General features: G+C 43.0%; 3 protein-coding genes across 3 annotated transcripts; all 3 read left to right on the top strand.

Moving 5' to 3' along the window:
* Nucleotides 1-385: 385 nt before the first annotated feature.
* On the top strand, nucleotides 386-1339 carry LOC115518816 (olfactory receptor 8S1-like). The gene has a single exon (XM_032593733.1). The coding sequence runs from the start codon at nucleotides 386-388 to the stop codon at nucleotides 1337-1339; it is 954 nt and encodes a 317-aa protein (XP_032449624.1).
* Nucleotides 1340-8659: 7320 nt separating this feature from the next.
* On the top strand, nucleotides 8660-9631 carry LOC115518895 (olfactory receptor 8S1-like). The gene has a single exon (XM_030322479.1). The coding sequence runs from the start codon at nucleotides 8660-8662 to the stop codon at nucleotides 9629-9631; it is 972 nt and encodes a 323-aa protein (XP_030178339.1).
* Nucleotides 9632-25167: 15536 nt separating this feature from the next.
* LOC115518695 (olfactory receptor 8S1-like) lies at nucleotides 25168-26133 on the top strand. Its single transcript, XM_030322251.1, has one exon. It carries the CDS (start codon nucleotides 25195-25197, stop codon nucleotides 26131-26133), a length of 939 nt encoding a protein of 312 aa, XP_030178111.1. The 5' UTR covers nucleotides 25168-25194.
* The last annotated feature ends 962 nt before the right edge of the window (nucleotides 26134-27095 follow it).

Here is a 27095-nt window from a genome sequence, read left to right on the forward strand (position 1 = left end):
TTCATGAGTTGGAACCCTGACTAGGGCTCTGTGCTGACAGTTCAGAGCCTGCTTCGAGCCTGCTTCGGATTCTGTGTCTCCCTCTCTCTCTGCCCCTCCCCCCACTCATTCTCTGTCTCTCAAAATAAATAAACATTAAGGAAACATTTAAATAAATAAATAAATAAAGTAGACTAACAGCTATATGGAAATATCACAGTGAGTTTGAACCGAGCCCTAGAAGGGAAAGGAGGGATTCCAGATAGTCAATAAGGGCATACGTGGAATCTAAATAATTAGGAAGGAGTATACACATAAAAGTGGGTCCCTACCTCTGTACTTGGGTGTAATCAAGAGAAGTTTCAAGTCCATGCCTGTATTTACTTCTAGGAAACATGCTCTTTAGATGGCCTTGAGAAACCACAGCACCATCACGGAGTTCATCCTCCTTGGGCTGTCGGCTGACCCCGAAGTCCAGGTGCCACTCTTTGTGCTCTTCCTGGGGATTTACCTCCTGACCATGATGGGGAACCTGACGATGCTGCTGGTGATCAGAGCTGATTCCCAGCTCCACACACCCATGTATTATTTCCTGAGTTATCTCTCCTTCCTGGATCTTTGCTTTTCTTCAGTCACTGTGCCCAAGCTTCTGGAGAACCTCCTGTCTGAAAGGAAAATCATCTCAAAAGAGGGCTGCCTGATTCAAGCTTTCTTTGTGTTTGCCATTGGAGGAACAGAAATTTTCCTGCTGTCTGCCATGGCCTATGGCCGCTATGCTGCCATCTGCCACCCTCTGCTCTATGGCCAGATGATGAGCAGCCAGCTGTGTGTAAGGCTGGTATGGGCTTCATGGAGCCTGGGTTTCCTGGATGCAGTTATCAACATCCCCCTGGCTATGAACTTGAACTTCTGTGAAGCCCATACCATCTCCCACTACAGCTGTGAGCTACCCTCTCTCTTTCCTTTGTCCTGCTCTGACGTCTTCAGCAATGTCACTGTCCTGATTGCTTCCACACTCTTTCATGGCTTTGGTACATTCTTCCTGATCTTCTTCTCTTATGCCCGTGTTGCAACCACCATCCTGAGCATGGGCTCCACCACAGGCAGAAGCAAGGCCTTCTCCACCTGCTCCTCCCACCTCACCACAGTGAGCTTCTTCTATGGATCAGCTTTCCTTCGTTATCTCATGCCAACTTCAGGCTCGCCGCTGGAGCTCATCTTCTCCATACAGTATGGCACAGTCACTCCCCTAGTGAATCCCCTCATCTATAGCCTGAAAAACAAAGAAGTAAAGGCAGCTCTGAGAAGAATGTTGGAGAAATGTTTGCAGCGGCTTAAGTATCAGGCTACAAAGAGATGATGAACTAGGAAGGAACTACAGGCTTCAGGATATCTGGTGGGTTGACACTAAAACCTTCTGATGGCCCACTGTTTTAGATGCTAAAAGGTATCACATAAAAGCTTAAGAAAGAGACACAAAGATACCTTGAGGGTGAGGTCAGGGTAGGAGAAGGTGGTTCAGATTAAATCCGGCTCAAAAGCAGATCAATGGAATATATAGTCACCTTGATTAAAAGTTTTCTTTAATCATAATTTATTTCTCTATTGTTTCATTGACACTGAGTTTTAAAATGTGTGTGTATTGGGTTACTTTTTAGAATTAAGTATACAGAAAGTCACTGAAAACCATGAGGTTTCACCAAAACATTGAACCGCGGGGAAAGAACAGTTACAGACTTGGGGTCTGTGGAGACATTTGGGCTTTGGTTGGCAAGCCCTTGCTAAAATTCTGGACAGCACAAGCGACAGGTCAGTGAGTTGGATGATACCAAGAACTCTGTTGTTACTTCGGAGTTGAAACATGAAGGAAAATGTGGCTCATTCTAGGGTAAGTCAGGAAAATTTAGACCTCTGCTACGATTCACCTCCTTTAAGCTTTATTTTTTCCATCTAACCTACTTGGGGAATGCAAGGGATTTTAGTCAATTGTTCTGGAATAATTTCCTTTTCATGTATTTTAGCATGGGTTTATGAAATATGCAGTGTGTGTTACATAATTCACCACATGTGTATCTTCTGAGAAATTTTTCCATGCTATTTATGATTTTTCTCAAAATAGATTAAACTGTAGTAACTTATACTCATTCAATGTTATTTTCTGTACAGCAATACTGAGATACCTAATAATGCATGTTATTGATGAGGGACAGAAGCAGGAAAATGTTTAGGCTTAGCCCAGATTTAGGCTGATTTATAGTCTGCGCAGTTCCAATAAGGATCAAATATGTGCTGATTGCTACATTCTTTAAGGGTCTCACAACTGCCTGTATATTACTGGTAGTTAATATCGAACTGAATGATAAGCACCAGAGGAATCTTGCAAAAGTAGTTTTGTGAGTAGAAATTCGAAGAAATTTGTAATCTGATACTCCCTGCAAGCCCTCTACCCTTTGATTCTAAGCAGATAACCACCAGCCTCACACAGCAAAAGTGTAGCTTTTTCTGCCCATGGGTCCCGTCCCCATGCTGCCGAAATAAACTTACTAAGTTGCACCATACAATGTCTCAAGAATTCTTTCTTGACCTGTGCTCCACAACCCCGCATCATTTTGATGAATGGGTTAAAACACTTCAGTTCCATTTTACTTTGTTTTTTCATTAACATGTTATCATAAAATATTATGCACTAAATTATAACCGAATCATGCACTAATTAATAACACATCTGTATTTCCAATTTTTTAAGTTATAATAAGAAAGCAGATACATTAAAGAAAAGATGATGATTATCAAAAAATAATTTCATCACCCATATTTAGGTATATTTTCTTCTAATGTCTCTTATACATAAAAATTTTATTTTTTTAATGTTTATTTATTTATTTTGAGAGAGAGAGACTGCAAGCGGGGGAGAGGAAGAGAGTGGGGGTGGTGAGAGAGAATCCCAAGCAGGCTCCACACCATCAGCACAGAACCTGACATGGGGCTCCATCTCACGAAGCCATGAGATCATGACCTGAGACGAAATCATGAGTTGGATGCTTAACCGACTGAGCACCCAGGCACCCCAAGATTTTAATGTAATCCATTTATTGGGCAGGGCCAATTCCATGGCAAATATACATGAAACTTTTTTTTTTCCATTTCTTTAGTTCAACTGTGCTGTATAATCTCCATTTCCTTCCCCACCCCATCTGTCAGCTTTTCCAATTCTTCTCTTTCTGGCTCAGACAGGCGTAGAGGAAAGATCAGCAAGTCTACTGCTGAAGCAGATGTCTAACAGGAATAAGATCACAGTATATTCTGCTTGCAGGCATTCTGTTTTTGTGAGTTCTTCTCTTAAGAGCCTGTTCATTTGGATTCCACAAAAGAAAAGCAATCCTACTTGCCCCATGAGAAAGGAAGGAAACGACTTCTCACCACAAATACTAAATTCCCAATAAGGCCAATGAAATGAACACCCTCCCCAATTTGTTCCCAACCCAAACATTTTATATAGCCAGGGAAGGAGGGGGGTTGGGAATAACTAGTGGTCGCATCATAGGTTCTGCCATCTCTTACTAAGCCTTGAAAAGGGTCTGATGCCATTATTGGTAGATATTATCAGATGTAGGGTATTTATGTTGTGGGAATATAAACTGGTTCGGCCACTATGGAAAACTATATGAAGATTCCTCAAAAAAATTAAAAATAGTTCTACCATGGGGCACCCGGGTGGCTCGGTTGGTTAAGCATCTGACTTCGGCTCAGGTCAGGATCTCATGGTTCATTGGTTCAGGCCCCACATTGGGCTCTGTGCTAATAGCTTGGAGCCTGGAGCCTGCTTCGGATTCTGTGTCTCCCTCTCTCTCTGCCCCTCCCCCGCTCACGCTCTGTCTCTCTCTCTCTCCCTCTCTCTCAAAAATTAAAATAAACATTAAAAACTTTTTAAAAATAGGTATACCATATAATCCAGCCATTTCACTTCTGCATATACACCCAAAGGAAATTAAAATAAGATATCAAAGAGATATGTGCAATCCTATGTTTATTGCAGCATCATTCATAATAGCTAAGATATGGAAACAATCTAACAGCCCATCAAGAAATAAAGGGATAAGGAAGGTGTGGTGTAGGTATACAATGGAATATTATTCAGCCATAAAAAAGAAGGACATCCTGCCATTTGTAACAACATAGATGAATCTTGAGCACTTAATGCTAAGTCAGAAAAAGACAAGTACTACATGGTATCACTTATACATGGAATCTAAAAAAGCCAAACTCATAAAAACAGAATAAATGGTGGTTACCAGAAGATGGGAGGTGGCGAGATAGGAGAGATTTCACTTAAAGATACAACCTTGCAACAAGTAGTAAATAAATCCTAGAGGTCGAATGCACAGTACAGTAAATATAAGCAACAATAGGGGCGCCTGGGTGGCGCAGTCGGTTAAGCGTCCGACTTCAGCCAGGTCACGATCTCGCGGTCCGTGAGTTCGAGCCCCGCGTCAGGCTCTGGGCTGATGGCTCAGAGCCTGGAGCCTGTTTCCGATTCTGTGTCTCCTTCTCTCTCTGCCCCTCCCCCGTTCATGCTCTGTCTCTCTCTGTCCCAAAAATAAATAAACGTTGAAAAAAAAATTAAAAAAATATATATATAAGCAACAATATTGTATTATACTCATCAAACTTGCTTAGACACTAGAACCTGATTATTCCAACCACTAAAAACAAATTATAATTATATAACATGACAGAGGTGCTAATTATCACTACAATAGCAATCATATTATATAAATGTATCAAATTAACATGGGGGCGCCTGGGTGGCTCAGTCGGTTGAGCGTCCGACTTCAGCGCAGGTCATAATCTCCGAGCTCCTGAGTTCAAGCCCCGCGTCGGTCTCTGTGCTGACAGCTCAGAGCCTGGAGCCTGTTTCAGATTCTGTGTCTCCCTCTTTCTCTGTCCCAACCCACTCGCATTCTGTCTCTGTCTCTCTCAAAAATAAATAAACATTAAAAATTTTTTTAAAAAATTAACATGTTGTTCATCTTAAATTTACATAATGTTATATGTCAAATATATTCCAATTAAAAAAAAAAAAACTCACAGAGAGCAGATCTGTGGTTGCCAGAGGCCAGGGGGTGGAGGGTAGGCAAAAATGGGTGAAAGTGCTCGAAAGGTACAAACTTCCAGTTATAAAGTAAATAAGTCCTAGGGATGCAATGTACAGCCTGGTGACTATAATTAATAATACTGTATTGTATATTTGAAAATCACAGAGAGTAAATCTTTAAAGTTCTCAAGGAAAAATTTTCTTTCTTTCTTTCTTTCTTTCTTTCTTTCTTTCTTTCTTTCTTTCTTTCTTTTTTTAGAGAAAGAAAAAGAAAGTGCCAGTTGGGGAGGGACAGAGGAAGAGAAAGAGAGAGAGAGAGAGAGAGAGAGGATCCCAAGCAGGCTCCATGCCAAGCATTGAGCCCAACACAAGGCTCAATCATATATATATATATATATATATATATATATATATATATATATATTCCTTTTGGCTGACATTTGTTGAGGATATACATAGAGAGAGAGAGAGAGATTTAAAAATCCTTTTCCTATCCTTCCTTCTCCAGTCCCTACCAGCTTAATAAAAGTTCTTTTAGGCTTTAAATAATTGCTTTAATTCAGAAATTTCAAATACTCCCCTGTGCCTCTTACTGTTTACCTTCCTAGTCAACTGGAAAGTGTGTTAATTAGGAAGTCCAGAACTTGGTTTCAGACTAGACTTCAGAGAATACAAAGCATTGGCCCAGCTTCCCCCGGGTGCCAAACCCAGCCCATGGCTGCATAAGCATAGACAGCCTCTGATTGGTTTTATTAGATTGTTCTTTACTTAAGAAGTATTTTTAAGATAGTATTCAGAATCACAGAGGAAGTAAATGAAGAGATGGCAGGTTACTAGATCTGAGATCATGTGAGGAAGTTTTAATGAAGTGTATGCTGGTTGGAAATATGAACTTCTTTATAGATATTGTTCTTGTCCTTCCACAGAGTGGCCTGCACTGTAGAATGACACCACTCTATGTTAAGGTATTCAGGAAATAATCTTGATATTCTGGCCTCCTCAGTGTTCCTAAAGTTTGAACCATTCAGATGCCTAATATCCACCGACAACAAGAAGAAAAAGCTATCTGTTCTGTCAATAGTCAGACTCCAGTGACATAGGTTCTCTTATGGGGAGAATTTACCAATGATGTGTCTACCTGAACAGGAAAGCCGGAACACACAGGAGCTGCCTCCTCCAGGAAAAGCCAGGAGCATGGTAATATCCTCCGACATATCTGATATCCCTCTACTTTTTCTTCCTAGAAAGTTCTATATGTGTTTTAATTTTGCTCACCATTCTCCACCTTGACCCCATCTCCCAGAACCTCCTGATACATCCCACTAGTGCTAGACCCTGAGACGCCTGTTCAACCCATTCCTCTCTCCTGAGCTGTGGTGGAAACTTCCCACTCCTTGGTAGGCCACCTCCTTCTCAAGATTGGCCCCTGAGGTCTCTGTTACTGAAAATGTTGTGTTTGTCCCAGCTGCCTTGGACACGACCTCAGAAAGATCTCTCTTTGCTCCCTCATGACACTGGTGACAGGGACATCTCACAGCCTAGGCATAAATCCTTTTATGCATCAGGATCCCAAAAGATTGCAGAAAGCTGACACCTGAAATGAAATGAGGGTAACAGAAATAGATGCTGACTTGCTGAAGCTACTTTTTCCCCTGCTTGCACAGAACTTCTCTATTCGTACTTTTTTCTATTATTAGAACAACCTTCAGATCTAGCCACCACTGTGACAACGTGAATAGTGTGACACAGTACTGGAGAGGACAGCTATGAGAACAGTCTCAAGTGGGTTACACTGACCTTTGGCTCCCTCCTGCTTCCAGCACTGATATCTTCCTCTCCTTTCAAATTACTTCTCATGCACAGAAGGTCAGAACATGGCACCCAGCCCCAGGAAGCCTCAAGCCACTTGGAAACTGACCTTCCAAACACATCCTTCATTCACTTATTCTTTCCAAATAAATCCAAAAACCAGTGTGGGCAAGGGTTGTCTAGACCACTTGTGAAATCCTCTTATTTACATATTTTACCCTTTCAGCCACCCCTTGTTTGATTTCAGTCCTTTGTTCTCACTCACGTGTAAATCTGACATGAGTCTCTCTTATGTTAGTATGAAATAAAGCCAATGTCTTTCATTTTAAATAGTGAATGAAATACTCATTTCCTGTTTAAAAATTGATTTATTTTCATGCCTGGAATGTAATCTAGAATTGAATAGAAGACTTTGTCCTTGGTCATTAAAGAAATCCCTGTAATCAGTTTGAGTTGCTGTTTAGGATGGTGAGGAAGGTGAGCTCCTTTTTTGTGATATCCCAAAATCATATGATACAAATAGCTGCTACCTTCATCCACACATAACGTGGATGTTAGCACATTAATAAAAAATACTTTTTTCAAAAACGCTACAGTCTTCTTAGATGGGACCCTGAACTCCTCAAAGATACTGTGGTCAGGTACCCTCTTGTGAGTGAAAGCAGAAAAATGGAAACAGTTTTCATGATAGCCCTACCCACAAAAACCTGTTGCTCTCCAAATCTTTGATAAGCATAGAACACACTTATCATTCCACTTCACTTGAGAAGATTCCGCGTGAAATGTTTGCTTCCAACAGTGTTTACAATTTTATCCATGCAGGATCCTCAAAAGTAAATTCCCCAGCTGTTTATGCTTTACCACCACTGGATCTAGCTGAAGTCACACCAAGGTAAACACTGCACTGTTGGCCCAGGCACACAGGGAACCTAGACTTGGGTCTAAGATGAGCTTGAGCTTGGGAATAGTAGGATTTGAGGGGAGGCTGGAAGTCACATGAAAATTTGGGTCAGTGGAATAAAGGAGAACATGTGAAAGCAGAACAGTGTAATCACAGACACAAAAATAAATAGACCTTTCTAGTATCAAAAGGGGTGAAAAAGGCCAAAAGATAGATTCAGACAAATGAGGAAGAAGTCTGAATGTCAAGGCAGGAAAAGTGGTCTTTGTTTCTAGATGCTGGGATGAGAATTAGGAAGAAACTACAGAACCTATTTCCTGGCTCTCCTACTTGTTCTCAACAGGGCTCAATATCATATTCCTCAGGGGTAACATGGGATAAATTTCTATGCCTAAAATACCCCATAAAATGGCTGTGAGAACGAATAGGATTTTTTGTATATACTCTGTCAAAAAAAAAAAAAAAAAAAAACACTATTAAAGTTTATTGTGCTGTTTAGGAAGTAAGAAGTCTTGGATTATTTTGAACAAGAAGAATGAAGAAAAGAGAAAAGGCTTAAAACATTCGCTGTAGATATGTCATATAATGGCTTTTGAAACAAGATGGTAAGGATTTCTGAACTTTGGAGCATGCAGTGAAAATTGAGTAACAATTAATGTGTAAGCAAGGCAGCAATACTATTTATCCAGCAAATCCCTGTGAAACAAGAATGGAATTCTCTAAAGTACGTGAATACTAGACAAGAAAGGATAAAAACTCTTCCTGAGATACAACGAGGGCAGCCTTGAGATACTGAGCACAAGGTCAAGCGAAGCAGAGAGGGAGAGATGTATAAGAAGACATGATGATGCCCTAAAAAATGGGAACAATCATAGATGATATCACCCCCTTTCTATTTTATTCCAGGGAAATCCCCTCCACAAATGGCCTGGAGGAACCACAGCATCATCACCGAGTTCATTCTCACGGGGCTGTCCGACGACCCCCACATCCAGGCTCTGCTCTTCGTGCTCTTCCTGGGGATTTACCTCCTGACTGTGATGGGGAATCTGATGCTGCTGCTGGTGATCAGGACCGACTCCCGCCTCCACACGCCCATGTACTTCTTCCTGAGTAACCTGTCCTTCCTGGACCTCTGCTTCTCTTCTGTCACTATGCCCAAGCTACTGAAGGACCTTCTGTCTGAGAAGAAAACCATCTCAGTAGAAGGCTGCCTGACTCAGGTGTTCTTTGTGTTTTTTTCTTCGGGGACTGAAGCCTTTCTGCTCTCGGTGATGGCCTATGACCGCTATGCCGCCATCTGCCACCCTCTGCTCTACGGCCAGGTGATGAGCAGCCAGCTCTGTGTGGGGTTGGTGCTGGCCTCATGGGGCCTGGCCTCTCTCAATGCATTTGTCATTGTGCTTTTGGCTATTAACCTGGACTTCTGTGAGGCCCAAACCATCCACCACTACACCTGTGAGCTGCCTGCTCTTTTCCCTCTGTCTTGTTCTGATATCTCCATCACAACCAATATCCTGCTCTGCTCCACCTTACTGCACGGGCTGGGAACCTTCCTCCCAATCTTTTTCTCCTACGCCCGTATTATCTCCACCATCCTGCACATCAGCTCCACCTCAGGCAGAAGCAAGGCCTTCTCCACCTGCTCCTCCCACCTCATCGCAGTGATCCTGTTCTTTGGCTCAGGTTTTCTTTGTTATCTCATGCCTCCCTCGGGTTCCTCTTTGGATTTGCTCCTCTCCTTGCAGTACAGTGCAGTCACGCCCTTGCTGAATCCCCTCATCTACAGCCTAAAGAACGTAGAGGTGAAGGCGGCTGTGAGAAGGACACTGGGGAAATATCTCTAATGTAGTGAACAAAGACACACTTACTAAGCAAAAATCACAAAGACTATGTTCCGTTGCATTCTCCTTTTGTTCCCACCTCTTCCCACACGGTGTCAGATAATTTGGAAGAAAGACTCTAGAGCTTGTCTGAACAGAGCTTGCCTGTTCTTCAAAGGCAGTAGTTCTTGATTTGGCCTCCTCTTTTGGAAAGGCTGCTCTGTTGGTTGGAAGAGAACGCGAAGACGATTTTCCACAAAACAGATCAATAAGACAAAATAATTAGGTTGAAAAGATACGATGATCATTTCAGGAGATTCGGCATCTGACTGAGGAGTCGCAGAAAGAATTGAAAACAAGGGAGGAATGGGGCACCTGGGTGGCTCAATCAAATAAGCATCCGACTCTTGATTTAGGCTCATGTCATGATCTCAGGAGTTCGTGAATTTGAGCCCTGCGTCGGCCTCTACACTGACAGTACAGAGCCTGCTCAGGACTCTCTCTCTCCATCTCTCTCTCTGCTCCTCCCCCATTCACGCTCATTCTCTCTCTCTAAAAAAAAGGGGGGGGGGTTATTACACAGAAGATAACTTTTACAAATACCAACTACTTTTAAGTTTTTTTAAACAAAACTTGGGTAAAAAGAAAAAAACTCCTATGTTAACACTGCAATCAAAACTCTTTGTAGAATATTATGAACATGAGAACATTATATACTAAAGTTACAAAATAATGCCAGTGCAACCATTATCTTTATCCTTATATTGATTCGTGAATAAACAAGAAAAAAAATTAAGTTTCTGAAAGCTCATATCCAAGCATTAGAAAATAACAAAACCTAACATAAGTAAAGGAGGATAAAAGAACTGAAAACACAAATTAATAAGTCAAAAAACAGAAAAACAGAATTGAGAAATAAATCCAGGCTCTAGTCATTCAAAAAAGATCCATAAAATTCAGAGCACCTGGGTGGTTCAGTCGGTTAAGTGTCCAACTCTTGATTTCGGCCCAGGTCATAAACTCACAGTTGGTGAGTTCGAGCCCCACATCAGGCTCTGCACTAGCAGGACAGAGCCTGCTTGTGATTCTCTCTCTTTCTCTCTCTGGCCCTCCCTTGTTCTCTCTCTCCCTCTCTCTCTCTCTCTCAAAAATTAAACTAAAAAAAATTTTTAAATCTATAAAATTTGACATAACTCTGTAGAATATATTCAAGAAAAAAGAAAAAGAAATCAATAATACATTGACATAAAGAATAAAAATTTTAATGAAATACTAAGATTCATCCCAATAAATCTGAAAAGCAGGCTTTTGTCTAATTTTAAGGAATATGTAACTCAAGAAAAAGAAAATTGAGCCATTAGATGTATAAAAACAAAAAAAGTCAAAGGATTAGCTCGCATGGGCAACAAGCAGGGTTAGTTTTTCAGGTGAGTCCAAACTTCAATGTTATATGCATTTTTTAGAGTACAGAATAATATGGAAAATTGTTAATGCATTTTCAGAGCTAAAGCAACTCTGATTCAAAACCTAAAAAAATCATCATCCTCTGGGGCGCCTGGCTGGCTCAGTCAGTTAAACACTCAACTCTTGATTCTAGCTCAGGTCATGATCTCATGCTTTGTGAGATCAAGACTGCATCTGGCTCTTCTCGAACAGCATGGCATCTGCTTGGGATTCTCCCTCTCCCTCTCTCTCTCCCCCCCCCCCCCGCTTACTCTCTCTCTCTCTCTCTCTCTCTCTCTCTCGCTATCTCAAAATAAATAAAAAACCTTAAAAAATTTTTTATTATCATCCCCTAATGAATACACAGACAAAAATTCTGAATGAAATATTAATCCATTGAATCCAAAAGTATACTGAAAGAATGGCAATCTAGGGGCGCCTGGGTGGCGCAGTCGGTTAAGCGTCCGACTTCAGCCAGGTCATGATCTCGCAGTCCGTGAGTTCGAGCCCCGCGTCAGGCTCTGGGCTGATGGCTCGGAGCCTGGAGCCTGTTTCCGATTCTGTGTCTCCCTCTCTCTCTGCCCCTCCCCCATTCATGCTCTGTCTCTCTCTGTCCCAAAAATAAATAAAAAACGTTGAAAAAAAATTAAAAAAAAAAGAATGGCAATCTAAATAATAATCATGACCAAATAAATTTTGCTATTGGTTTGACTTCTCAAATCAATAGGTTAGAATGAGAATAATCATATTCCACCTGCATAGCTTCTTAACAGGTATAAAAATAAAATTCTACAATCATTGTGACCCCAAATATTTAATAATAAAAACTCTAATGAGTCTCTCTTTCAATAAAACATATTTAAAATTAATCAATATTGAACCACAGGTTTTAAAATAATAACAGATAATATCAGATTGAAGAAATTACAGTTTATTTATTTATTTTTTTAATTTTTTTTTCAACGTTTATTTATTTTTGGGACAGAGAGAGACAGAGCATGAACGGGGGAGGGGCAGAGAGAGACGGAGACACAGAATCAGAAACAGGCTCCAGGCTCCGAGCCATCAGTCCAGAGCCTGACGCGGGGCTCGAACTCACGGACCGCGAGATCGTGACCTGGCTGAAGTCGGACGCTTAACCGACTGCGCCACCCAGGCGCCCCGAAATTACAGTTTAATAAAAGAAACAACATGGGGCACCTGAGAGACTCAGTCGGTGAAGCATTGGACTTTGGCTCAGGTCATGATCTCCTAGTGCATGAGTTTGAGCCCCGCATCAGGCTCTCTGCTGTCACTGCAGAACCCGCTTCAGATCCTCTGTCCCCCTCTCTCTCTGCCCCTCCCCCATTCTCTCTCTCTCTCTCTCTCAAAAATAAATAAACATTTCAAAAATAAATAAATACAAAGAGAAGAAAAGAAACAATACTACCAGGGAGCCTGCTGGCTAAGTCGATTAAATACCTGACTCTTGATTTCAGCTCAGGTCATGATCTCACAGTTCATGAGTTTGAGCCTCATGTCGGGCTCTGTGCTGACAACACAGAGCTTGCTTGGGATTCTCTCTCCCTCTTTCAAAATAAATAAACATTTAAAAAATAAGAAGAAGAAGAAACACCACTCATATTACTTAAGAAGATTATGCAGTTTCCCTCCAATACAGTGAAACGAGATTAGAATATGACATTCAAATTGGGATGGGAGGGATCCACAAATATTCAGAGTCGCTAATGATTATCTACCTAGAAATCTAAGAAATCTCATTAGAAATGAGAAATTACTGGGGCTCTTGGGTGGCTCAGTTTGTTGAGCTTCTGACTCTTGATTTTGGCTCAGGTCATGATCCAGAGTCATGGGATCAAGCACTGAGTCCTTTTCCTCGCTGAGCATGGAACCTCCTTACAATTCTGTCTCCCTCTGCCCCTCTCCCTGCCTCACACTCTCTCTCTAAAAACAAAAGAAATGAGAAATTATTAATATTCTAAGAGAGTTCAGAAAGGCAAACAACTTTGGAATATTCATGCAATCAGTAGTTTTTCTATACATCCACAACATTAGTTAAACAAAAAAAATGTATCTTCCAGAAAAATATCCATTCACTATGGCGAGAGAAATATAAAAACTTCAGGATTAAACTCAATAAGCATTCAGAACCCATACGAACGAAGCAACAAAACTGAACTAAATGTCATAAGAGGTGCTTAAATCAGCGGAGAAAGTATTCATTAGGCATGCTTTCATCTTCAAGCAACCAAAATGTGATTAACAATAACATAAACTGTAAAAAGATTTATCACTGAATTAGCAATAGGTCTGGAGATGGATGGTTCCAGAGTTAGTTGAGATGCTCAATAATCATCAATGACTTGGGTTCTTTCCATCCATCCACTGTTCCACCTTCATGCTTTGGATTTCATCCTCAGTCTTGTTATAGGGTAAGCCTTGAGAGCTGTTATTTTTTCTCTTTTGGAATGCAAGGGTCTGACTTAGGCTTTGGTTGCCCAGGCAACTTGAATAAACACGATTAGATAGAGAGATCTTGGTTCATGCCCATAACTGACCATTTGAGCCTCTTGTTTTTGTTTTTGTTTTTTCCTTCTTAATAAATCCTTATTTTTTCAAAGTTTCCTGATGGTTGTCTCTGAAGGGCGTCTTGCAATCATAACAAGAACCACAAGGGCTGCCCAGTCATAAAATTCATTTGGAAAAGGGAAATTGTGGGAAGCTCACCCAGACCCAGGCATTTTTAGCTGACAGTTTAACTATCCATAGGCTGAGGCTGGCCCTAAACACTTGCCCAGGCAGCTTCAGTTCTAGACATCATGGTCTTATAAAACACAGACCAAAGCTAAAAGAAGAAAAACTATTACTTTAGTCCGTCCTTGAACTTTACATAAATGAAACCATTCTAAATGCTGAAAATTTAAAATACTTGGTCTTCCATCCTGATGAGGAGGTGGTTAGCTTCAATCTCCTTGCACTGCTGTTTTGCTTTCCATATCAGGCAAAAGAACAAGAAGTGCTATAATTTTTGTCTCTCAATTTACAAAGGAATGTTCTCTAGATGACGTCACCTTCAGCTTTGCTACTTACAATTATCTATTTGCATGACCTTGGGGAGCCTGTTTGCATGACAATTGTCTCTTTGTACCACCTTGCTGCTTACAAGTGTCTACAGTATTTGCTTGTCTATTGCATTAAGAGGTGTTGGATTTTACAATCCTGAATACACTACAAGGAAAAAGAAAATAGAAAAACAGCAATAAGAATTGGTCAAGTCCCCAGAGCAACTGAGCTATCCCTCACATGTGAAATTTAATTTGCTAGTAGAGATTTTAGGCAAATGCACATTTATATAAATGGGCTTTTCAGCGATTAGTCTTAAGGAGAACTGGTTTGGACCAATGTAAACCTGGGCAGTCTACACATACTGACTGGTTCCTCATGCTCTGAAATATTCTCTTCCATAAATGTGTAAAATCAGTATCAGTGGCTGTGGTGGTGGGTAGAAGCCAGACTTCAGTGTGTTGAATAAATAGAACACATTTAAAAAAGTAATAAGTTCACACCACATTCTCAAGGTGTTTTAGAGAATGAAAGAGGAAAATAACAAGAAGGTGTGTCGAGGTTGAAGACATTTTTAACAATGAGAAAAAGACGTGGCTGCACTTACAGGTAGTGAGAGAAAAAAATGGAGAAATAAATTGAATATAGAGATATGGGAGGTTCGAATAGAAAAAACTTTATCTTAGGCCACTTAAGTCCAATCCCCCTTCCTACACTAATCACTAGGACCAAGGGACTTGTGCATTAAGACAGTCTACACCCGGGTAATGGGCCTATCAGAGAACAGAGCTTGGGCTACTACACTTCAGGTGCACTGAAGTCCACAGGTTGGGAGGTCATCCCTAAAACACACACTTTTTTTTGCCTCCACCGTTTTGATCTACCCACTGTCCTTTTCCTCCTCCCGTTGGTACTGCCCTCTAGTGTTAGGTGCCCGTTCACTCCCAATGTCATAATAGCCAACTTCAGCATTAATGTTGGTAACCTGATCTCAAATTCCTTATAATGTCTACCCTAAGTCACCATTGCTCAACTTGTACAAATAAAGTGACCCTCAAGATCCGACCATTCATCTTATCTGAATGGTTCCACCACTGTTGTCTCTAACCTCTGATGGAAATCTTCTGTCCTCACAGCTCCCTCACTTTTTCACCTGCAGCACCGCTTTCCAAACACTCAAGTTCTTCAGTCCATCCCTTCTTTCTGTCCATGACGATCACCCCACAAAAGCTTCATTTTAGTTATTTCCGTACATCGATTTAGCAGCTCTTGTGTCTGTGCCTTCAATGTCTTGCCAGCTTGTTCTTTCATTGCATCTACAGGCCCCACTACTTTCTCCATTTCTGTATCCAGGACATTAACCTCCACGGAATTCTGCTTATGCTTCAAACATAGTTTGACCTTCAGAATGAATAGTTTCCTTCCTCCTTAAATATAACAAGAAAATTGTAGTAGATGACCTTCCTTTACACTTGACAGAGAATCACTTAATCATTTCTTCCATACTCAAAATTCTACCTATATCTGCACATGACTTTAACTCTTTCTTTCAGTGCCAGTGAAATAGTCTAGAAGGACACCTTCTATACCTGCAATGGGTGTGTGTGTGTGTGTGTGTGTGTGTGTGTGTGTGTGTATTGGGTTGTGTGAATCTTTTGCCACCTTTCCCTGGACCTTGCTTCATCATTGTTTACCATTTTATTCTGCATTCTTAACTTCATCTGCTCTGTAGGCATAAACTATACCTATAGGTTTAAACACTCTCCCATAGGTACAAATATTTTAACATGCTATTTCATCCCACCTTAAAAAAAATAGTTATTCTCCAACACTGCTGTCCTCAGCCTTATATCTTCTTATATTTAAACTCGTGTGCATCTATTCACAAAATATAGTTTCACAGGAACACTGGGGTGGCTTAGTCGGTTGAGCATCCGACTCTTGATTTTGGCTCAGATCATGATCTCACGGTTTGTGGGATTGAGCCCTACATTGGGCTTTGCACTGACAGCACAGAAACTACTTGAGATTCTCTCTCTCCCTCTCTCTCTGCCCCCCTCTCAAAAAAATGATACACATTAAAAATCATTTAAAAATATATATATGTATATATATATATATATATATATAGTTCACCAACTAACACTGTCAAGGTACAAAGATGAATAAAGAAGAATAACAGATATATAAACAGGTAACTATATTTCAATAATGTAATTTTGATTGCAGACTGAGTAGAGGGTACTTCTAGAGCCGAGAGGATGGCTACTTACACAATCTTGATTGGGAACATCGGAAGAAATTCATGTAAACCAAAGGATTTATTCTTGAGGGATGATCCTTGGACTGGTGCTTCCAAGTCCTTCAGTCTCTCCCATCAGTAACCGATGAAGTTTGACAGTACTGATGAGCCTTTTCTTTCGCCGGTAATTTGATTTGGATCCTCTGGATGTCACTCCTGGATCTAAAGAAAACTTCACCTCGGTCTATTTGTCGTGTCCACTTCCTGACCACTTCTATAAATGATGTTATTCCCACAATTCTGACTTGGGAAACTTCTCTTTCTATATACATTCTTTCCTGGCATTATTTTATTCACCTCTATGGTCAATAAAACTCATATGGTTTTGACCCCCTACTCTGAAGTCCAAACTAGTCTCCTGACCATTGAGCAACACATCCTACCACTCTACACACATTTAAAATGCAACATATACAAAATAGAGTACATTTATTCATACTTTTGCATAATAAATGCTTATTAAAATACTTACTATGAACCAAGCACTCCATGAAATCTATCCTCCATTATGTCATCCCCATGCACTTTTTTCGTTACTAAGTGTGAAACTCTCATAGTCCTTCTGTTTGTTGCATCTGACTGGTGGCATAAATTAAATTGTGAGTATCACAAAAACTTATTACGTGAAAATCATGCTTTGCCACCAACTGTCTCATCTGATGCAAGTCACTTTTATTTTCTCATTTAAAATGAAAGGCTACAAAGAATACAAAAATACTAATCCTAGGGGTTTGTGGGTGGCTCAGTCGGTTAAGCATCCAACTTCAGCTCAGGTCATGATCTCACGGCTTGTCAGTTCGAACCCCGTGTGGGGCTCTGTGCTGACAGCTCAGAGCCCGGAGCCTGCTTCAGATTCTGTCTCTCACTCTCTTTCAGCCTCTCTCTCTTTCCCCCTCTCAAAAATAAATAAACACTTGAAAAAATTTTAAATACTAACTCTAAGGAATACATGCGCCCTGATGTTTATAGCAGCATTATCTACAATAGCCAAATTACGGAAAGAGCCCAAGTGTCTATCGACTGATGAACGGATAAAGAAGAGGTTGGTGTATAGTATCATGGAATATTACTCAGCCATAAAAAAGAATGAGAACTTGCCACTTGCAATGACATGGACGGAGCTAGAGAGTATCATGCTAGGTGAAATAAGTCAGAGAAAGACAAATACCATATGCTTTCACTCATATGTGGAATTTAAGAAACAACCATAGGGTGGGGGAAGAGAGAGACAAAGCAAGAAACAGACTCTCAACTATAGAGAACAAACTGGTGGTTATCAGAGGGGTGGGGTGGGGGGATGGGTGAAATAGGTGATGGGGATTAAGGAGTGCACTTGTTGTGATGAGCACCAGGTGTTGTACTGAAGTGCTGAATCAATGTATTAGACACCTGAAACTAATATTACACGATATGTCAACTAACTGGAATTTAAATAAAAACTCAAAAGTAAAATAAAGGGCTAAACCAGATCGAATGTTTTCAAACCTCTTTTAGCCCTGACTATATTCTTTTTTAAATCCTACATAAAAACATAAACTAATAGGGGCGCCTGGGTGGCGCAGTCGGTTAAGCGTCCGACTTCAGCCAGGTCACGATCTCGCGGTCCGTGAGTTCGAGCCCCGCGTCGGGCTCTGGGCTGATGGCTCAGAGCCTGGAGCCTGTTTCCAATTCTGTGTCTCCCTCTCTCTCTGCCCCTCCCCCGTTCATGCTCTGTCTCTCTCTGTCCCAAAAATAAATAAACGTTGAAAAAAAAAAAAATTAAAAAAAAAAAAAAAAAAAAAACATAAACTAATAAAAGTGATCAAAGTAGAGCTTCTTTGAATTAATGGGGGGCTTGAGAAGATGCAATGCCACTCACGCCCCCCTTTTCCTTGTCTCCCAACACGGCTGAGCCAAACTGCTACCACTCCATCAGCTGGTCCACCTCTCACCCAATCACGTCAAGCCCTAAACTGCCTCTTACCTTATTTACCTTCACAGTTTACAGATGCCATGCCAGTCAAGTATCGACGCTTTCCAAACACCACAAAAATCATACTAAATTGGCCTTAATTACAAGGAGTACTATTTGCTCCCCAGAACTGAGTTTTTTTGTTTTGGTTTGGGTTTTTTGCTGACATGCTGTCACATATTAAGCATTCAGTTAAGTCCGGATTTAACCTTGCTCAGAGGATGACATTTACTGGGGCCCGAGAGAGACAAAGGGCTACAGGCAGACGGCTGCAGGTGTGCTGGTCTCTGGCTGTCCTCCTGGCCACCCAGGAACACCAACTGGAATAGTCATCCATACCTTGCCCCACTCCGGCCCTAGAGCATTCCACACTCCTGCAACATGACGGCCAAGGCACCCACTACTCAGAGGCCCTGGCACAGGGCCTTCTCCTCCAGGAAGCCTGCCCTGAGTCCCTCCAAAGTTGACTATAGACAGGTACTGGAAGATGTGGGGTGCCTGGGTGGTTCAGTCAGTTGAGCACCTGACTTCAGCTCAGGTCATGATCTCACAGTTCGTGAATTCGAGCCCTGCGTCAGACGCTCTGCTGAAAGCTCAGAGCCTGGAGCCTACTTGGGATTCTGTGTCTCCCTCTCTCTCTGCCCCTCCCCCTCTCATGCTTGCTCTCACTCTCTCTCTCTCAAAAATGAATAAACGTTAAAAAAAAAAAAACAAATAAAAACAAACCAGTAACCACAAAGATGGGGGCCCCAAAGGAGACCATTCCTGCCCACTCACCAGCCTGGGCCCATTTATCATGTCTGCAGAATGACGCCTATGTGCCCCACCACTTGGGAATCCAGCCCAGCCATGACTGCTTCACATGACCAGCCTGGAGATGGGAGCAGAGAACTCAGGGTGGGCCGTCCAGACCTCCCCATCCCCCAGACACCCAGCATAACTGCTCACACAGGGGCACACGCACCCAGTGGTCAGGGAGCCCTGCCCTTCCAGTTCCTGGCCCTCACGATGCATTAGGGTGTTAGGGTTGCTGGGTCACAGGCACCACTCTGGGAGGGACCGCGGCTGCCCGGAATCAGGGACACGCATGTGTCCATCTGTTCTGTCCTGTCTAGTTGCCCCCACAGGGCCCGTCCTCCCTGTCCCTTGGGGAGCACCCTCCAGGAGCACTGCCCACCCTGGAGAAGTGTTCGGAACCCGCGTATGGGCATCTGGGAGCTGTACATGTAACATGTCTCATGTTAGTGAAAACCGACCTCTGTGCTCTGGAGCAGAGATATGTAAGGCAAAGACAGAGTTTGGGTGTGAAGAAGGTAGATAGTTATTACTCTGCCAGGCGAAGGAAGCTGCTGCAGGCTCATGCCTCCAAGACTGCAAGCCCGCCCGGGGGTAAAGGGCTGAGGGGTTTCTACGAAAATACAGAATATGGCGGCTTCGATACAAATCCGGGACACGGAGCCAGCCACGTTCATCATGTGTTCTTCCAGCCATGGTCTCATGACTGGGGCTGGCACCGGCCTACCAGTCCCCTAAGTATATACTGAGGTCAGCGGGATGTCAACATCGATACTGAGGTCCTGGAACAAAGCATTCCACAGAAAAACAAGTGAAGGGGACGGGGAGGTTTCAAGAAAGAGGAGGAGTTTAAAGTTTAAAGTCGAGCCTTGCTGAAACACTAGTGTGTCCATCTTAATTTCCACCCGTTGTTTCTGTGGCAATTTCGGTCATGCCACCCAGGGGCCAGGGGAGCCGTGTGGGCACAGAGCAAGTGGGGTGAGTCAGGCCCTCTCATCACCCATCTACCCCCTCCTGGCCCTGCCCGGGCCCATCTGTACACTGAGGCGAGCCAAGGGTCCACACGGATGGTCTGGAAGGAGGAGTACAGCTCCACAGGGACCACGGACTCCATGGCATCCTCCACCAATGGTGAAGGGTAACGTGCCCTCTGTGTTTGTTACTTATATGTGAGCCCCAATAAATGCTGATGACGCTTCTCTGCCTTAAATCAGAAATACAAAATTTTGACTTCAGACATTTCAAAAACCCTCTGTGGGACTTACTGAAAACAATTCATTACATACTTCAATTACCATTCTTTAATAAACTCCTTTAACAATTCAGTATGTGCTTAAAATAGAAACACTAGAAACTTAGGGCTGAGTAATATTCCCAAGGTGGAGTTATAGCCTTTCGTTTAACTATTATAACGGACGATCCTGTCGGAGGAATGAGGAAAACTGCGATGTCCACTGGAAATGAGTTGCAGTTCAGGCGGTAATGTGTCACAGCTCACCTCCCTCAACACTTTCTACGGGCTTTCTCAGGCCAATGATGCCATGGGGGAAATGTCCATTTTCCAGCAGTTTTTCTTCAAATCTCTTTCTTAGGCTCTTGTTTTTCAACACCCCCACTCCCACCCCAAGCCTAATAATAGTCTTTTCTAGGCTTTCAATAATTCCCTCAGCTCAGAGACTTGAAATCCTGCCCTGGAGAGAACCTCTGTGCCTCCTACTCAATTCACCTTTCTAGTTAAGTGCGAACTGCGGTTAGTGAGGCCCGAGCTCGGCTTCAGACTGGGACTTGAGGGAATACAGGGCAGCGGCCCAGCTTCCTCTGGGGGCCCGACCCAGCCCCGCGGCTCCCTAAGTACAGATGGCCTTCTGACTGGTTCTGTTAGATTGTTCTTTCTTTAGGTGATGCTCTCAGAGAGTATGCAGGAGCACAGAGGAAATAAATGAACACCAGGCACGTTACTGCACCTGAGATCATGTGAGAAGGGATCCATGGAATGTGTGCCTGTTGTTCAGAGCAGGAGCTTCTTTAAAAAGAACCGTCCCTGTCTTTCCATACAGCGGCCTGCATTGAAGAATGACCCCACTCTAGGTTAAGGTGTTCTGGAGAATAGTCCTGATTCTGTGATGTATCCAGTGCTTCCAGACCTCGAGCCATTCTAATTTCCCTCACTCACTGACAGCAAAGAGAAAAGGCTCTATACTCTGCGAAGAGAGGCTTGCGGCGGGGGTTCTGTTCTCGGGACTTACCTACCAAGAGTCTGCTTGTGATCGGGAAGACAGAACATGTGGAGTTGCCTCCCCCAAGAAAAGCCAGGGGAACGGTAATATCTCGTCTGGTTTTCTGGTGGCCCCCCTGTTTTTCTGCCTGTAAAGTGCTATGTATGTTTCAATTCTGCTGCTTTTCCTCTCCCCCCTCTCCACCCCACGATCCCTTCCATCTGTCCTAAAGTCTGAGGTGTCTGCTCCACCCGTTCCTTGTCCCTAAGCCAGAGGGGGGAACATCTGACTCCTTGGCGGACCATCTCCCCAGATGGGACTCTGATATCTCTGCTTCTCTGAATGACACATCTGTACCAGCTGCCCTAAACACCTTCCCTCCCTCCCTGCTTCACACTAAGGAAGTGACACTTTAAAGTCTGGGCATAGGGGCGCCTGGGTGGCTCAGGTGGTTAAGCGTCCAACTTCAGCTCAGGTCATGATGTCCCGGCTTGTGAGTTCGAGCCTAATGTTGGGCTCTGTGCTGACAGCTCAGAACCTGGAGCCTGCTTCAGATTCGCCTCTCTCTCTCTCTCTCTCTCTCTCTTTCTCTCGCCCTTTCCCTGCTTGTGCTCTCTCAAAAATAAATAGACTCTTTTAAAAATGTTTAAAAAAAAATAAAAAGTAAAGTCTAGGAATAAATTCCTCTCATGCTTCAGCACCCCAAAGGATTACAAAAAGCAAACACCTGGAATGAAATGAAGGTATCAGAGAGAAAGGTGGACTGTCAGAGGCACTTATTTTCCTGCTTGCTCAGCACAACAGTTAGAAGCACAGTAGGCTTTTTTCCTCCTTGTGGAAGTCCCCCTGCAACAGTTAACCTCCTGAGAGCCATAAACTCATAAACATACCCAATATCCTCTCTCATCTCTTTGTAAGAGAAATCGATCGAACGACCAGGTATCTGGTGGGTATGAGGCATCTGTGTTGGCAAAATGGCAACACAGGCGTTTATCCAAGACACTGCTGGAATCCTCCTTCTACATCTCCCATCCCTCCATGACCAGCCCCCCCCCCCTCCGTCCACTCCTGCCCACAATCCATGTTCTAACTCTGGTGTCTGTCTGCCACATCTCAGGATGGAAGCTTCCCTTCCCAAGAGTAACTGCCGGTCTGCTTTACTTTTATGCTTCATTGATCTGGGATTAATTGTTCCTGGTCATGAAAGAAGTCTGAGGCATCAATCTGGGGTGCTGCTGAGGGATTGTGAAGGGGAGGGACATGCCTCTGTGACAACTTGAAATCACCCAAGAGAAGTCGCTGTTGCCTTCTTCCATAAAAAATGTGGGTGTCGGGCAGGACAGAAAAGGATTCTCCATAAATGCTAAGCTTCTTCAGATGAGAGAGCTTGACGCCCCAGCGGACATTGTAGCCAGGTCCCCCTTATGAGTAAAAGCGGAAGAAGGCAAGCGATTTCCAGGGTAGCCATATCCCTAAATATTTTGAAATACAGGAATCTTTGGGAAGATGGCTTCCACGTATCATTTTACTTTGCTTGTATGGATTCAAGATACAGTGTTCACTTTCTACAGTATCTACAATTTTATCCATGCAGGATCCTCAGAAGTAACTTCTCCAGTTATGCTTCACCACCCCTGGACGGAAGCTAGTGTCCTGCAGGCACACAGAGGTGAACGTTGCCCTCTCTGTCCTGGCACACAGGTAACCCAGACTTGGGTCCAAGATGGACTCAAGTGGGGCTGATGGATTTGTTAATGGGATCAGAATTTAAGCTTTTCGTGATGCAAGTTAGCACCTAGTCATAAGATGGCTGCAAAGCTGAAAGGGTCAGAAGCAGGGCTCTCTGAATCAGTAAGATTAAATATTTCTGTGAAGACAAAAGCCCACTATGGGATGGGACTGTGGACTGACAGACAAAAACAGGCTGTATTAGCCTCAGAGGTCCAACTGAGGAAGGAATCTTCACATAGGATGTAGTCTGAGAAGCTAGGGTTCAAAATGATTCTTAGTATCACGATTAACATAAATTGCTCACCATCTGGACCTCTTGGTTACACAGCTGATCCCTAGAGCAAGCGGATGCAAAAAACACTTAAAAGAAAATCGTAAGACTCTTCACTCTGACCCGCAAGGGGCAATAAAAGAATGATACATCCACAATAAATTACAAGCAGCCTCTTGCAGTGGTGGCAACAATGCTGTGGATTCTACAAAAATGAGACCGCGGGAGGGGCTGCGGCGTGAGGCGGTGTGCTCTGGGTAGATAACAGCATCCTGGAAATTCAGCCGCGGTGGCCTCCGCGCAGCGTGAGTGGGCAGCCTGGCGACTCTGGGGGGCAGCAATGTCAGCAGGACTTCTGCGGGGCGCTAGCGCTGTGGGGGCCGCTGGAGTCCGGGAGGAGACTGTGCTGAGGATAGTCCGGAGGTTTTTTTCTGAGGCACGCGGGAGATGACGTGGAGAGGCTTCCAAAATAATCGGACAGAAATCTGAGAGGTAATCAGAAGCTAACGGGCAGGCGAGAGCCAGAGAAATGCTGATTTGTGATTGTTGTTGTCAAGTTGTGATCTATATTCTCAAGGAGCTCACAATCCGGAGGGGAAAACTGAGATCGCTGTCTAACATGAGACAAGACACACAGTTCAGACTATGCCATAAGGCACCTGGGAGCAAGTGTCCCAGTGGTTTGAACAGAGAGCTGGGCAGTCAGGACAGGCTAGAAGCAAAAAGCAGGTTTATAGATGACACTGGAAGACCCAGGAGAGTCTGGGTCAGTGGGCTTAAGAGGAGAACATACGAAGAAGAAGGTGAGCAAAGACACAGAAACAAATAGACCTTTCTGGTGTCTAAAGCAGCCAAAATGGCCACGAGTTTAAGGGCAGATGAAGAAGAATTTGAAGCATCTGAGTAAGAAAAGTGTTCCTTATCACTGTGCACTAAGCCTAGACATTGGGCTGATAATTAGAAAAAAAATAATGTAATTTACTTCTGCTTCTCCTATTTTTACTTCTATTTGTTGTCAACATGGCATTACAAAATATCCCTTAATATCAGACTTCTCTCACGTAAAAATGGGGATAAAATTCTTTGCCCCATGGCTAATAATTCCTTATCAAATCTTACAGAATTGCCTTGAAACAATTGAGATAGTGATTAAAAAAATGCTCTGTATTTAAAAAAGTCTTACTAAAGTTAAATGCTCTGTTCTTAAAGTAGAGAGCAAGGACACATTATGACTTTCATGGTTCCAGGCACTTTTGCCTCCCTAGGCTCCTTTTCTTTCCATACAAAGAGATATTAAAATGTTGCAGTTATAAAGATGAATAGAATGCAGATTCTTCTGGTCTTAAAAGAAATTTAAAATGTTTTCATCAGCCATGCAACAACTGTGGCCCTAGGCACTGGACCTACTGTGCCTAATGGATGTCAACTCTGATAGGGAATCACTGGATGATTTTGAACCAAAAACTTGTGGTTGAGAAATTGAAGAAAGAAGGTTTAGAAAACCACTCAGATATGTGCTAGATTTTTGATGATTTCTAAAGTCTAAGAAGAATTGGTAGCATCTAAATACTATGAATGTGTAGGTGAACCAAAGATATTCATTGGTCCAGTGAAATCCCTAATGGAAAGGGCAGAAGATTCTCTGAAGTTCGCAAAGACTGTGACGTAGGATCGGTGATAACAAAACAGGATAAAAACTTTTCCTGAGATGCGGTAAGGGCAGCTTCGAGGGATGTATGGTGAGAGGGGTGATGACCTGAAGGAGACAGATCTCATCGCTATTTCTATTCTATTCCAGGGAAATCCCCTCCACAAATGGCCTGGAGGAACCACAGCATCATCACCGAGTTCATTCTCACGGGGCTGTCCGACGACCCCCACATCCAGGCTCTGCTCTTCGTGCTCTTCCTGGGGATTTACCTCCTGACCGTGATGGGGAATCTGATGCTGCTGCTGGTGATCAGGACCGACTCCCGCCTCCACACGCCCATGTACTTCTTCCTGAGTAACCTGTCCTTCCTGGACCTCTGCTTCTCTTCTGTCACTATGCCCAAGCTACTGAAGGACCTTCTGTCTGAGAAGAAAACCATCTCAGTGGAGGGCTGCCTGGCTCAGGTGTTCTTTGTGTTTATCACCGCAGGGACTGAAGCCTTTCTGCTCTCGGTGATGGCCTATGACCGCTATGCCGCCATCTGCCACCCTCTGCTCTACGGCCAGGTGATGAGCAGCCAGCTCTGTGTGGGGTTGGTGCTGGCCTCATGGGGCCTGGCCTCTCTCAATGCACTTGTCATTGTGCTTTTGGCTATTAACCTGGACTTCTGTGAGGCCCAAACCATCCACCACTACACCTGTGAGCTGCCCTCCCTCTTCCCTCTGTCTTGCTCTGATATTTCCATCAATATTGACATCTTGATCTGCTCCACCTTACTGCATGGGCTGGGAACCTTCCTCCCAATCTTCTTTTCCTACACCCGTGTTGTCTCCACCATCCTGCACATCAGCTCCACCTCAGGCAGAAGCAAGGCCTTCTCCACCTGCTCCTCCCACCTCATCGCAGTGATCCTGTTCTTTGGCTCAGGTTTGATTCGCTATCTTATGCCCACCTCGGGTTCCTCCCTGGATTTGCTCTCCTCCTTGCAGTACAGTGCAGTCACGCCCTTGCTGAATCCCCTCATCTACAGCCTAAAGAACGTAGAGGTGAAGGCGGCTGTGAGAAGGACAGTGGAGAAATACCTACACTATTTTAGGAAGTGAACAAGGACGCAGAGTGCAGGAGAGAAATTTGTTTTGCCATCTGCTTGAACCTCAGGTAGAAGAACTCTGCGGTGCCTGGGTGGCTGGTTGGTTGGTTAAAGCCTCTGACTTTGGCTCAGGTCACAATCTCGCAGTTCACGAGTTCAAGCCCCACGTCAGGCTGTGTGCTGTCAGCACAGAGCCTGGGGCCCACTTTGCATTCTGTGTGCCCCAGCCCTTCCCTGACTCACATTCTGTTTCTCTCAAAAATAAATAAACATTAAAAAAAAAATTTTTTTTGAAAGGAAAATTCTAGACCACTAACTTGAAGGGAGCCCTGTACCATCCTCTCCCCGGCTCTCCCAACAACAAAAAGTAAAATATATGAAATTATATCTAGTTTATCTCTGTGGCTTATAAAGGTCTATTTTTTCTTCTACTCCTTTTTACCATAGCACCATTTCCTTCGTAGAGCTCATGATTCGATGTTGTGTCTCCTGAATCAATCAGTAATGTACTTTATCTTGTCACCCTTATTATTTTTTGTCCTACTGATCTACCTTGTTAAAGATTTATCCATTTTATTGCCCTCTGTAATATTTAGACAATCTTTACTTCCCCTTTATAATTTTAAGCTCATCTTAAATCTGTGTTTATGAAGCTCAACTTTATTTTTTTTAATAAGAAATTTATTGTCAGATTGGTTTCCATACAACACCCAGTGCTCACCCCAAAAGGTGCCCTCCTCAATACCCATTGAAGTTCAACTTTAAAAAAAAAATGTTGACACCTCCCACGAAAGATTACAAATTTATTTTACTTTAACAATCTTCCTCTTCCCTCTGCCCCTTCAATATCCTTCCCCAGTTTTTGTTTTTGTTTCATTTTGTTTTTGTTTTCACCCTTTGGGGATTTTCTGTCCGTGGATATTATCAACAAGTTATTATCTTTACATTGGGTGCTGTTGAAATCAATTAAATTCT

The sequence above is a fragment of the Lynx canadensis genome, chromosome B4 (assembly GCF_007474595.2).
Source record: "Lynx canadensis isolate LIC74 chromosome B4, mLynCan4.pri.v2, whole genome shotgun sequence".
NCBI classification, from domain to species: Eukaryota; Metazoa; Chordata; class Mammalia; order Carnivora; family Felidae; genus Lynx; species Lynx canadensis.